The sequence below is a fragment of the Podarcis raffonei genome, chromosome 5 (assembly GCF_027172205.1).
Source record: "Podarcis raffonei isolate rPodRaf1 chromosome 5, rPodRaf1.pri, whole genome shotgun sequence".
Lineage (NCBI taxonomy): Eukaryota > Metazoa > Chordata > Lepidosauria > Squamata > Lacertidae > Podarcis > Podarcis raffonei.
The window spans coordinates 59106623-59121081 of NC_070606.1; the positions used below are offsets into that span (position 1 = coordinate 59106623).

The following is a 14459-nucleotide window of genomic DNA, read 5'->3' on the forward strand; positions in this document are numbered from 1 at the left end:
TGTTTGTGCATAGCCATTGTGGTTGCATTTTATTGTCATACTTGATCTTTATTATTATACAAAATATACAGAGTTGAAAATGCAAAGCTGATAGCAGAGCTCAATGTGCCCCACTAGTGCAGTGGGAATGGGCCATCTGGCCCTGATTTAGTGATTGTAGTGAGAGCACAGGTAGAAATATGCAGCTGGCGTATAGGTGAGGAGTGGAGCAGTAGCCCCACCCACATAGGGATTGCCATCAGGAGTATTAACAGACAGGATGAAGATGTTTCAAACAAAAGAACAATCTGCAAAGAGATGAGTGATGGGTCAGGATATGGGCTTTGCAAAATCAGAGAATGATTCTAAATAGAACCAATGTAACGCTGAATGAAAAGGTCATGTCCTCCTACTTTATGTTCATTCTTTTAGAATAACCTGGTTTCTGTAATGCTCTCTTAATTAATTGAAATCGCCACTTTACCCATAAACATGCATTAAAAGAGTGATGGTGGGTAAATTCACCATCTTCTCACTCTGACCATCCTTACTACAAATGTGACAGTTTAGTTAAAGGGTGTCAGAAGGACAAATTCTCTGTATTAGAAGGGATGTTGAGTATGCAGCCTAAGACATACTTCTCAACTGCAAAATCCCCTGGAATAGTGAAGTACTTTGTCAGAAAGGGAATAAAAGCCCATTTAAAAGGTGAGTATATCTGGGCTGGGCTGGTGGAAGATCACTGTGTATGGGGAGGTAATCTATGTGGTGTTTCTTTACTCTCATCTCCCCACCATAGTTTCTGATGGACCTATGGCTGTATCTGATAACAGACACAGTGAAAAGTGGGAAAGGCTATCAGCATTTCATGGGAGTGGGCCACAGCTGCATTTTGAAGACTAATCTTGAATGCAGCTATCTCTGGAAGCAAGGAATTCTGCCTAAACCTGGAAAAGACAGACCGTATCAGGCTGGATGGGCCATTGGCCTAACACGGTATAAAGCACCTCCTTTTATAATTTACTTGGGCTCACCAACACCCATCTTTATTTGGTAGCTGACAATGTGAGGAAATATGCTCTTGGCCCTTCTTGAAAATGCAGCCCCAGAAGCCAGCCTGTATCTGAGAGCAGGATAGTCTTGAGTCTGGACTATTTGTGATTCCCAGTTCTGATTACAGCACTTTCCACCCTGACTTGCTTGTAACCAGGAAGGCCTTTGAATTGTCACCTCTGTTCTTGAAGAACAACTCTGGGTTCTTAGTAAAGTGAGACAATCACTTCTGCTAGAGTGTTCCAGCATAAAGACCCATCAGGAAAAGCACAAGGCTACTTTAGACACACTTGGAAGTGGCGGTGTTATAAGGGTAGTGTTAACTTTGCATACAGGCAGGTACGTGTTCATCTTTGATGAGGGTAGTTCCCTCAGCAGTGGCCAGTTGTCAGCCATGTGGCTTGCATCCCATCCACAGCTAACAGAGCCAGTTTAAATATTATGGCTGCTTCATGCAGTGACCATAAAGAGTGGATTTCCCCAGATGTGTGTGAAGTTTCTACATCACCACAAGATATTCCTAGCAATGGTAGCATGGGAATTTTCTGTACAAGGGAGAGTGATCTACCATACACATTATGGCCATATCAATGATTTCAGGATGGCAATTAGAACATGCTGTGATGTCAGACATACACATATACCACAGTAGGCAACTTTTGTACTTGAAGCTGCCCTGTGAGCAATTGCAGGGTAGCAGAGCACTACTATACTATTCTGACTGGTTATGAATAGCCACGGAGGGTAGTTTGGGTGTGACTCTTCTCTTCCCCTCCTCCCCCCTCCAGCTTCTCCTATAGGCCTTAAGGGGTAATAAACACTAGTGTAAACCCTTAAGTTTGAGATAAGCCAGATAGGATGGTACTGGTGAGGAATGAGGATGGGAGAGATGCAGGAGAAAGGAAACTGTTGTGTAGTGCACAGAAACAGGCTTTCTTGGATGGAAGATGGGAGTGCAAGATGGTAGGAGGATGTTTGTGATTAGAAATTGTTTCATTGAAGAGAATGCATGTGTGGAAGGGACAGGCTTGGGGAGGGTTATACAGGGATGGGATTGTTAAAATCATTTTGAGGCATGGGGAGGAGAAACTAAGCCAAGGTAAAGAAATTTTAAAAACATAGTGTGGTTATGGGTCCAGGCATTGTACAAATTTAAATAAAAATAACCACCATGTAGATGCCAAACTGTTCCCAATCTCCAAGATTTGATCCCAGCTGTGACCCTTAGCAGAAAACACATCTGAACTACACAAAGAGGGACCCTTAAGCGCTGTAATGATGGGTTGGCAAGAACTGAAATGGCAGCCTCAGGAAGGAGAAGAGCCAAAGCTGGGCTCCAGTGCACATGGAAGTCTGTTTGCATAGCTAAAAATCCTGAGCTGGCCAGTTCCAATTCCTGTCCTTCACACACTCTTGAATGATACATTCCACTTTCAGACCACAGAACAAAGAAACTCATTTCTGTGGGTCTTTGAATCTTGCTCTAGACTGCCAAGTGCCTAAGTGCTTACTCAAGATTGCAACTGTAGTCTGAGATGGGAGCTAAAGTATAGGGTTGGTTGTCAGGATGCAGGAACAATAACTGAGATGAGCCTGAGAGGAGTTAAGTGCTGGGATAAAACTAGGGCTGTGGGTAAGATATTAAGAACATTGGTAGAACTAGCTTGTGTACTGCAGGGGATGCTAGGCAGGGACAGGATAGAGGGTGTTCATCTCTGCCATCTAGATACTGTCTGCTGTTGAGTACCTCAGCCTCTGGCTCGCTAACTCTTCCCTCACTTTTCTGCCTTCGTTGGGATACAGTACCTGTTTGTATGACCAAAAAACCCCCAAACCTATTCAGTATCATCCTTGTCTCTTTCCTATACTTTGCCTTAATCTGAGTGGTCTTGTCATACTAGAATCAGCTTCAAGATTCTAGTTCTTTTTAAGCCCTTAATATCTCTGTTACAGGCAGTTTCTCTTTCTCTTTCTTTGTCTTTGTTTACTTTCCATGTTGGCCTCTGTAGTTTGCACAACTCCTCTTTCATCAGTTTTTGTCTCCTGCATTGCCATGCCACACTTTCCTCCATGCATCAAACAGCTTATTCCAATTTAAGCCCTTCCACAAGACCTACATTTTCAGCTCCTCTGGCTAGTCCACTCCCGCTGCTCATTATGAATTGCTGACCCATTACAGTATCCTTGTCTTGGCCAGCTAGTGTGATCTGTAAGCCCTCTACACAAGTACAGTGTTGCTGCTATGCTCTGTTCAGAACCTGGCACTCTGTTGGAGATTCATAAACACTCTGAAGATGCCAGTTGCCCATACTGTTTCTGCTTCTGAATGACCCAAGGGCTTATTTGTAATAAAACATAAAAAGCGGGTAAGCATCACAGAGAGATGAGCAGCAGCTAAAGAGATAGTTGGCACAGGGAAGAAACAGCAAAGCTCTTCCACCCTCTAATGTGATTCCTAGGATTTTCTTTTATCTGCTCTCACACATGCCCTCTTCCACCTCTTCCATTCACCATGATCAATGTAAGTCAAGGAGCTATGTCATGTTTTTATCTTTAAGTGAACTTAGTTCAAGGACAAAGCATACCCTAGCTGATGCCAGACTGTCACCCGTAATCCTTAGCTGAACCCTGAGTTTCTTCTCATTGAAGGATGTCTGAGCTCTTGACACTTACTTTCTGTATGGCCCTCAGTTGTTGGAGCTGCGTAACAGATAGTATTATCATTATCTCAGGCCGCATAGAGACCCTGCCCAGTGAGACCAGAGATTCCATCCTCATTTAAACGTTTCTAGTGACATGTCCTCACCACTTCTACCCCTGTTTTCATGACAGATTATAGAGGGCGGGATGCAAGGAAAAGCTCTGATCAAGCTTAGTGTACTTTCTTGCCATGGGAATCCAAGCATAATTCACCCCTCCCTCCTGATCTGTAAATGAAAGCTAAAGGTTGTGTTGTACCTGCCTCTCATGAGTGGCACACAGTTTTCATTTCCTGTTGAGGATGCAAAGGAAAGAAACCACAAAGCAAAATCCCACTCACTCTCTATTTCTTTGCCTCAGCTCTCCCCCAGAGTTTAGTGCCAGGATTGCAAGTTACCCTGACACTGGGAAATTTATCTCCCAACTGGAAGCCTCAGGGTATTGCAGTGAGAGCCTTGGTGCAAATTAGATGGAGTCCACTCCTTATAGGCAGTGGGTAAGATTGCACACACACAAAATCCTTTGAAAGTCCTTGGCAACCAGCTGTTGCACTGCCATTTGGTGGTGTGAAACCTGCTTGGAACCCCAGTGAAGGGTCAGGGGTTGCTGTGATTTGGAAGGCCCTAAAGGGTGGGCATACTACTTGGTGACAGGGCAGTGCAGCTTCCAAGGGGAGGCAGCAGGTTGATCCGGGGTTTTTTTTCCTTTTCAATGCCCAGAGGAAGTGCTTGTGGATGTCAAGCTGTTCCCCCTGCTGGGCCTTGGTCCAACCCAGCCAAAGGCTCCCTCCCACCCCCGTGGTTCCCATTGCAGGGACTTTCCCCCAGTTGCATCTCGAGTACATGGTCTCCAGAAATGTCTCCCAGTCCAGCATGGACAAGGGGCTGCTTTGTCCATACAGCCAAGAGAAGAATGCCTCAGAGGGATACACCAAGAAGAGAAGCCCCAGGAGTGTGTGTGAAGGTCTGGGCCCCAGGAGTAGCCCACTAGATCACATTGTCAAAGAGCTTCATGGAACTCATGATGTTTTCATCCTGCCAAAGAAAAGAGGACAAGTTAGAATAATTAAGAAGTCCTAGAACTAATTATCAGCTTTGACTCCCTCCACCCCCCAAACTATACCTTGGGTGTAAAGGACCTTTTCAACCCCACCCCCTTTTTATACATGGCAGAAAAATAGCAGTGGTCTGTACCCACTAACAGTAATGCAATATCCCCACCCTTCTCTAATGGGGGTATGCTACCTTCTGGCAGGACTCAATGAATTCCTCAATAGTCACCACTCCATCCTTGTTCCGATCCATTTTCTGAAATGCAAGAACCAGGGATATGAGAATTAAAGGCAAAGTAACATCTGTTTCCTAGGAGCAGCTTTAGGCACACTACAATACCCACAGCCAGGAAGGACATCCTTGAGGCAGACCTGGTCAGGGAAGCTGCCAGCTTCTAGGTAGCTTCAAAGGCATTTCTGGCAGAGAATGGCCCCCTACCTCACTAATGACATCTTGCAAGCATCCAAGGAAACAGCATTGGGCTGGTGCTGCAAACAGGTCCACTACTATGATCACAAGAGTGAGAGATGGGAGATGCTGCCTCTACTGGAAAGTGGAAGGAAGAGTGCCCATTGGGAAAGCTTAAAGTTCTGACAAAACCCTGTGTTGAGTTTTCTACTCTGTGTTGACTCTGTGCCCAAATGCACACATTTGCATTCCAAATGTGTTGAACTACAACTCCCATTATCCCTGGCCATTGGTTACGCTGGGCAGGTATGGTGGGAGTTGGAATCCAAAACGTCTGGAGGCTGCCAAGATGGAAGGGCTTTTCTAGTAAGAGGGCAAATCCAAATATCTTGACTAAAATAACCCACTCGCTCAACTACCAGGGATGGGAAGGTTTTGAAGAACTGCAGGATGCTGACATGGGGTAGTAATTATGTTTTACTCAGAGTAGACCCATTGAAATGAATGGTCCTTAGTTATGTTCATTAATTTCACTGGGTCTTCTTCACCCATGGAAATGTCCTGACTCAAGGCTCACCTGGAAAAAGCTTTCCACATGCTCCTGAGGTGCTTCTTCTCGCATGGCTGGGTAAGTGTATTTGCCCATCATGTCATAAATGGATTTCATTATGTCCAGCATTTCCTGCAAGACAAGAGCACAAAAAGAATGGCCAGCAGAAATCAGAACTCGATTGTGGGGCTGAGGGAGATTCATAAGAAAGTGGACAACAAGCAGGAGAGCCCAGTATCTTCTGGTACCATTGACTCCATCTCCCTCTATATGTACCTCTTTGGTGATACAGCCATCTTTGTTCAGGTCATAGAGGTTGAAGGCCCAGTTGAGCCGATCATCTATAGTACCACGTAGAATAATGGATAAGCCAGCCACAAAATCCTGCAGGGGAATGAAAAAGAAAAAGGGTAGGGTGGGGTGAAGAAACAATCAAGTCTAGCTCAAGTGCCATGAAGGCTTGAGATTTAAGCAAAGCAGATTCTGGGATGTGGAGGGGACCCAATGGCAACAAACTGCAAAGAGCAACTCACAGAGTAAAAAAACCCACCTGGGGAAAGAATTCCTGAGTATCTGATTGTTTAATACCCTAGAGCAGGGGTTGGGAGCCTGTGACCCTCCAAATGCTGCTGGACTACAACTCCTATCATCCCATCCCATTGGCCAAGCTGGCTGTGGCTGATCAGAACTGGAATCCCAACAACATCGGAAGGGTTCCTCACCCCTGACTTAAGAGCTTTCCTGCTGACCTTCCTGCTTCAACCTTCATGATTCTTTTTTGACAACAGAATTTGAAATTAGAACATCAAGAGAAAATGGTGAAGTATTCTCAGGCAATTTGTCAGTGTAACATTCATTCATTCATTTAAATTTGTTTCCATTAGGGCAGCCTTTCCATTGGCTTTATTTAAGTGTGTAGACTGAGGAAGTTTCAGATATCTAGTACATAATTGTTTTACATTTTTAAACTTATTGCTACCCACCCTAAGCTTCCGGGGTTTGAATCCTGAAGTAAAAGGATCTACAGAGTGTACTCGAGAGGAGAGAAATATAAATACACACAAATGAAAGTTCACAAAACTTTTGGGAAAATCAATAGGCAAGAGAGAGAAAGCTGTTGTGGTTGTTCACTGGAGACAGTGGGAAAGATCCCTTCCTCAGGTAGGATGTCTGTGTTTTTTTATGTCATTTGCCCTCACTCTACTTAGCAAAGAGCTCAGAAAGGCAGGTCCATGCACTTCTACCAGGTGGCCTCACTGACCTGAGTTGCAGGGTTTAGGTGCATAGGCTGAAAGTGCAGAAATAATTGTGAGATTTTAGGATCTGTAGAGCTGTAGGGCATGGTGTTGCCTGAACATGCTAGGAATCGACCAGGGTTGTTTTGCATGCAAAGCAGATGCTCTACTACTGAATTACCACCCTGTATTTAAGAACTCATCTGGTACTCATAGGTGACAAGGAATGTCTTAAAAAATTAAATTTATACCCTGCCCTTCTTCCCAAAGGGCAGCATACACATCAGTGATAAAAGTACACAATTTAAACACCTGAAAAACTGCACACAGGTGAGCAGTGGTGGAGGGACTGTGTGTTCCATCTCTCTCCTGCACGCAGTATAGAAACCAAGTAGGCTGTAAGAAGAAGGAAGTGCCCTTCTCTGCTTAGAAATGCTATGGGCTGCTGGAGAAACAATATTGTAAGCCTACTTTTTGTGGGCTTGTTTGCAATGCCAGAAGCATTGTTTTTATTCTGTGAAACACCCAGTCAAGGTTTGTTATAAAAGTTGCTCTATAAATAACATACCACGGAATTAAAAGACGCCTGCTTCTTGGGAGAAAAGCAATGACAAACCTAGACAGCATCTTAAAAAGCAGAGACATCACCTTGCCAACAAAGGTCCGTATAGTTAAAGCTATGGTTTTTCCAGTAGTGATGTATGGAAGTGAGAGCTGGACCATAAAGAAGGCTGATCGCCGAAGAATTGATGCTTTTGAATTATGGTGCTGGAGTAGACTCTTGAGAGTCCCATGGACTGCAAGAAGATCAAACCTATCCATTCTTAAGGAAATCAGCCCTGAGTGCTCACTGGAAGGACAGATCCTGAAGCTGAGACTCCAATACTTTGGCCACCTCATGAGAAGAGAAGACTCCCTGGAAAAGACCCTGATGTTGGGAAAGATGGAGGGCACAAGGAGAAGGGGACGACAGAGGACGAGATGGTTGGATAGTGTTCTCGAAGCTACCAGCATGAGTTTGACCAAACTGTGGGAGGCAGTGGAAGACAGGAGTGCCTGGCGTGCCAGAGGGTCCATGGGGTCACGAAGAGTCGGACACGACTAAACAACTAAACAACAACAAAAATAACTGCATGTAGAATCTTACCTCAAAACTGACTGAGCCATCATGGTCGGTGTCAAATGCGTTGAAAAGGAAAGTTGCATATGTACTGGAATCTGAAAAGAAGTGCATCACAGTAAATGATTAGGAGGCCTTTTACCAGATGTCAACAAACCAACCGAATAGCAGGCAGAGAACAACCAGAGAAAGTGACTATAGCTGAAGCTTTTGGAAATACTTTATCAAGTGCCAGGAAATTATTGTTGCTTCCCCTTAGACATAGATATCTTATTTATTTATGGCAATATTTATTGTCTGCCCTTCTCTAATAAAGTATACTCAAGGCAGCTTACAAATAAAAACATATTATCATGATAAAGAACAGTCCTGGCACTTAACAAGAAAAGCCTGCTCAAGTAAAATGGTCTTAAAAGCCTGTTTAAAATTGAGCAAAGAGGAAGCCATATTTAACTACAAAGATGTGTCATGGACCATTCTCTTGGGCAAGGAGCTGTGCTTGGCACAGCAGGCAGGGAAGCTATGGGCAGCTGAAGATGACTGTGCCAAGGCCCTCAAGAATATATCCCAAATTATTTCTAGCAGCCACCAAGCCACTCACTGTCCTTATCTGGCCTCCCAGTTCCTCCAAAAGATCTCAGCTGGGAGTGGCACTCACCTCCCTGTGGGAAGAATTGTGAGTAGATCTGCTTGAAGCTCTCTTCATTAACAATGCCACTAGGGCACTCCTGTCAAATGGAAAAGTGCAGACAAGTTCACCTTGGAAGAGCTAGTCTAAACAATACCCCAGAGTAGGGCCAGTGTGGTGAGGTGTGTCATCAAAGAGGACTTTGAGGAGCTGACTCTCATAACCAATGACAGAAAGCAGATCACCTCCTAGGGGAAAACTTGAGCAGTGTCTCTCAGGCTGCGGGTGATCCCACTGTACACGGCTGTGTGTGTGTGTGTGTGTGTGTAAGTAAGCACATAAGTAAAACAAATGCTTCTGAAAGCAGAAATCAGCATTACCTTATTATCTACTGGTGGTTACACTTGAGATAATATAGGAAGAAATTCCAGTCAGGGTGCAGAATATAGCCAGTAAGATATAGCAAGAGGGGGCTATTGTGTAGGGTGCCTCCCCAGGCTCAGAGGAAGTCATAGCATGTAGCTGGATTCTTCTGGCATCCAAACATCACAAAGAAAATCCCTCTGTGCTTTGGAGGCATCCATTACTGGCCTAGGAGGGATGAGTGGTTCAAAAGCAGAAAGAAGCATGCCACCCCATGTCGAAGTGCTGGTGCAATTTCATTTATATGAGAATTAGTGGTGTGTGCTGCTGTATAGACACTCAAGGGGGAAATGTGTGTGTGTGTGTGTGTGAGAGAGAGAGAGAGAGAGAGAGAGAGAGAGAGTGCACGAGCGAGAGAGACAGCGCTTACTGGAGCCATACAAGAAGTCTGACGCTCCATCTTTGTTCCTGAGTAATGGGAGGCCCTTTGGCTGGGCAGTGTGTTGGAAGTGCATGCCTATAGTCACAAAAGAGGATTTCATTATAGTTACAGTTTTTGTGAGTGTGAGCGAGTAAGTTACAAATTGCAAATTTGATGGATATTTTAAAATATGCTCTCTTCAACAGTATGGAAAAGGACAGTCTCTTCCTTTCTATCCAAAAGTTTTGTACTTGTTTTTTTAAAGCCTAGTATAGGGAAAAGAAATGGCCCCCAAGCAAGCTTTTAAGTGCACCAGCAGCAAGAGGAGTTTCTTTCCAACTCACATTCTTGAAGCCTCGGTACAAGACCTGCAGCTCCTTGCGGGTGAACTTGGTTTGCTCCTGCAGCTGATCCAGGCCCTCGGGCCGATGACAAACAGTGGAGAGCTCAAACTCATCCTCTACACTGTCTGCAAGAGAAGAAAGAGCTTCAAAAGTATAGCATGGACAGAACCAAAGCATCCCACCTGCATTCCTTGAATCATTTTTTTTCAAAGTGAGGTGTTGAATTTCCTTTCCCACCCTGCATTGGCACAAATAGACCCATCTCATGTACTCTGTGCAACTACCTTTAGATGCAAGATCTCACACCTGGATTACAGCCAGAAATCAAGTGCTGCAGTATCATCCTGGCCTAGAGGAGGTTTAGAGAGCTTTGGTCAATTCAGGATAGAGCCCTGTTTGTGAAATGCATTAATACCCCCCTCCCAATACTGCATCAAGGGAAACGATAAGTATTAAATTCAGACCAATTTGGATAGGAACCAGAGATAAGAGTTGATTTACACCATCTTCCATGGACACAGGCTGTGAACAGTGTTATGCACTCCTCACTTCAATGCACATTGAGAAGACCAGGGTCAGTACTACCAGGTTTACCTTCCTTTGGAAGAAAGAAATGCTTGTGGCATTTTTGTATTTTCTGTTGACTTACTGATATACAAGCAGAGATAATGGAAGTAGAAAGATTCTTATGAAAAGCAGCAGAACTACTAACGCTGCTTTGGATTCAAAAATATGTTAGTTGCTAGGTAGGCAAATTCATAATGTCAGGCCCATTCACCATAATCAAGGAAACCAAACTCTTAACAGCATCAAATAAGTGACAGAGGCATTGACTAAGGCAGAAGCAGGTTTTAATTGGAACCACACACAAACTCAACCCAAACACACTATTATAAGTAATCAATCAATGAGATGCATCAGCTGTTGTCATGATGGCTGCATATATTGCCTCCACATACAACCTGCCGTCTCCAGTGCTCTAGGGCAAAATCCCCACCTTGCTGTCCTTTGTCTTCCTGTTCATTTTGAGCTCTGTCAACTGGAGTAGAAAGCTGGAGAAGACAGCTATTCCAGACACAAGTTCATCCACAAAGCAGCCATATACAATTAGCGGCTTGAGGCAGAGAGCCTACATTTTGTCTCCTCTACTCCCTTTTGTCCCTGCCTACATCACTCTCACAGTCCTTTTATAATACACTGCTTTGGATTGGTGTTTGAGAAAAGTGGCATACAAGTATTTTATATAAATACTATACAAAAGGAATCCCTTCTCCCACTTCCCCTGCTCCTGGGAGTTAATGATGTCACAGAACAGAGAAGACACACAGAGAGGGATAAAGTGTCACTTGCTTTCGCTGATTGAGGGGATGGATTTGGGCTGACGGCAGCAGGGCAGCAGCTTGAGGAACCGCTGCTTCAGGGCTTTTTTAGCGTGGCCAGGTGGGTTGCCTGCAAAGAAATGACAGTTGCCAACCAGAAGAAGCATTAACATATGATGGCACCCTTCGTTCCACCCACACCCGATCCCTAAGCACCAGCCACAACAGACATGGTATGGATCGGAAAGACAGTCATGCATAACTTCAATGCAACAGGGAAATGGATCCAGCACTGTCACAGTACACCCAACAATGACTCACAACTCTTCTAAAGCACATGCATGCTCCCACTGAGCATCAGTTGGGCATGAAGAAGGGATGGGGAACCTGTGGCCCTTTAGATGTTGTTGGACTCTCATCAACCACTGGCCATGCTGACTACGACTTATAGAAGTTGGAGTCCAACAACATCTGGAGGTCCACAGGTTTTCTGTGCCTGACCCAAAGGAAGCTGCAACACCAGGAGGGCCAAAGAAACTGCATCCAGGTGTTTAAGTACGTACTCTTTGCCCCAAGAAATCAGCTGCTCCAATGGATGAATGATATGGCATTTTCTAGCATGATACCCTGGATGCATTTCATGATGATGATGAAGAATAAGAGTTTGGATTTGATATCCCGCTTTATCACTACCCGAAGGAGTCTCAAAGCGGCTAACATTCTCCTTTCCCTTCCTCCCCCACAACAAACACTCTGTGAGGTGAGTAGGGCTGAGAGACTTCAAAGAAGTGTGATTAGCCCAAGGTCACCCAGCGGCTGCATGTGGAGGAGCGGAGATGCGAACCCGGTTCACCAGATTACGAGTCTACCGCTCTTAACCACTACACCACACTGGCTCTCAGTGTGGAGCTCAGTATCACATGAGACTCTTAATCTTAGGATCATGGTTTTGAGCCACATGTTGGGCAAAAGATTCCTGCATTACAGGGTAGTTGACTAGATGACTCTCCTGGTCCCTTTGAACTCTACAATTCTATTATTCTAAATGAGAGTTAGATTTAGTAGCTCAGAGCAGGTGAATGAGGGCTTTAGGCTCCACCCTTAGCTCTCAGGAGAAAATGGCTGGGAGTAAAGATGTGCACTTTCCTCTTCCTGCCTCTAGGAAAGCAGCAGAGGCTGTGTGGAGAAGGAAGTTCCTGTAAGAATGGTCAGCATTTTAAGACAAATGAGGTATAAAGCTGAGATGTACAAATTAAAACATAACATGTGGTTGCAGCCCACAGAGGATGAGGAATAAATGAAGGGTGCAGACATGGAATGTGTGCAGAAACAGACAGGAGGGTTGGATGAAAGGCAGCTGTAAAGGTTGGCATGGTTGCCATCTTATTGCCAAAAAACCTTTTTATACACCTTGGTAAAAATGGCTTGGAAGAAAATGTCATTCTACAGCACACCAAAATCCATCTCTTTTTACAAAAAGGATAAACACTTTCCCCTTGATAAAATAGTTTTTCCATATGGAAAAGGAGAGGTTTCAGAATGAGACAGGGTTAACTGTGGTTAAGAAAGTGAAATACTTGGGGATTAATATGACAGCTAAAAATGTGAATTTATTTAAAGATAATTATGAAAAATGCTGGACAGAAGTAAAAAAAGATTTAGAAATTTGGTCAAACTTGAAGCTTTCCTTGTTGGGTCGAATTGCAGCTATAAAGATGAATGTTTTGCCTAGAATGTTGTTTTTGTTTCAAACATTGCAGATTGTGGACAAGATGGATTGTTTCAAGAAGTGGCAGAAAGATATTTCTAGATTTGTCTGGCAGGGCAAGAAGCCCAGAATAAAATTTAAGATATTAACTGATGCAAAGGAAAGAGGCGGATTTGCCCTGCCAGACTTTAAACTTTACTATGAATCAGCAGCATTCTGCTGGTTGAAAGATTGGCTGCTTCTTGAGAACACAGATATTTTGGACCTAGAAGGGTTTAATAATACTTTTGGGTGGCATGCATACTTGTGGTACGACAAGGTTAAAGCTCATAAAGCTTTTAAAAACCATATTTTCAGGAAAGCATTGTATAATGTCTGGATCAGGTATAAAGATTTGCTGGAAAATAAAACTCCTAGGTGGTTGTCACCAATGGAGGCAAAGGCTGTGAAAAAACTTAATATGGAGTCCAAATGGCCGAAATATTGGGAAATTTTGGAACAAGAAGGGGATATATTGAAATTGCAGAGTTATGAGAAATTGAAAGATAAAGTGCGAGACTGGCTTCATTATTATCAAATAATGGAGGTTTTTAAGTTAGACAGGAAAATTGGTTTCCAGGTGGAAAAATCAAAATTGGAGACAGAATTGTTAGAATCCAAAACTAAGAACTTGTCAAAAATGTATAACTTGCTGTTGAAATGGAATACACAGGATGAAACAGTTAAATCAGCTATGATCAAGTGGGCACAAGATATTGGTCATAACATTATGTTTGAGGACTGGGAACGGTTGTGGACCACTGGTATAAAATTTACAGCATGTAATGCCTTAAAAGAAAATATTATGAAAATGTTTTACAGGTGGTACATGACCCCAGTCAAGCTTGCAAAAATTTACCACTTGCCTGATAATAAGTGTTGGAAATGTAAAGAGACTGAAGGTACATTCTTTCACCTTTGGTGGACATGCCCAAGGATTAAGGCTTTCTGGGAAGTGATTTATAATGAAATGAAAAAGGTATTTAAATATACCTTTTTGAAGAAACCAGAGGCCTTTCTCCTGGGTATGGTCGGCCAATTGGTGTCAAAGAAGGACAGAACATTTTTTATGTATGCTACAACAGCAGCAAGAATACTCATCGCAAAGTATTGGAAGACAGAAGATCTACCCACCGTGGAAGAATGGCAGATGAAGGTAATAGATTATATGGGACTGGCAGAAATGACCGGCAGAATCCGAGACCAGGGAAAAGAGACAGCGGAAGAAGATTGGAAGAAATTTAAGGACTATCTTAAGAAACATTGTAAAATTATTGAATGTTAGAACGATGTTGATTTTGAAATTAAGGGGTTTTTAGCTGTAATGATTATGTAATTAAGAAAAGAAAGGTCAAAAACTATACAGAAATTAGGGGAAGGATTTGCTGAATTGAACTAATTAGAGATTGGAATACAAAGAGGGGAGGTATGAGGAGGTCGGGAAAGTAAGTTTTATGAATATAGGGGATTGAAATTATATTTGTTGTTGTATGTGTTTTGTATGTATTTTTGTTGTTTCTGTTTGTTCTTTTGTTTTTTC

The 14459-nt window shown here is 43.4% G+C and overlaps 1 protein-coding gene across 5 annotated transcripts in view; it reads right to left on the reverse strand.

The window, feature by feature from the left end:
• KCNIP2 (potassium voltage-gated channel interacting protein 2) overlaps positions 1 to 14459 on the reverse strand; it is a 103292-nt gene continuing 88833 nt past the window's right edge. For 3 of the 5 annotated variants that reach the window (XM_053389437.1, XM_053389436.1, XM_053389438.1), the window contains exons 2-8: positions 9854 to 9978; positions 8756 to 8825; positions 8125 to 8195; positions 6019 to 6126; positions 5770 to 5874; positions 4977 to 5039; positions 1 to 4766 (exon numbers count right to left, since the gene is read on the reverse strand). In XM_053389437.1, coding sequence (XP_053245412.1) covers positions 4719 to 4766; positions 4977 to 5039; positions 5770 to 5874; positions 6019 to 6126; positions 8125 to 8195; positions 8756 to 8825; positions 9854 to 9978 — 590 coding nt within the window. In that variant the 3' untranslated portion in view covers positions 1 to 4718. Of the gene's footprint in view, positions 4767 to 4976; positions 5040 to 5769; positions 5875 to 6018; positions 6127 to 8124; positions 8196 to 8755; positions 8826 to 9853; positions 9979 to 11199; positions 11303 to 14459 lie in introns of all 5 variants that reach the window. The other 2 variants (XM_053389435.1, XM_053389434.1) reach the window with 2 other exon arrangements.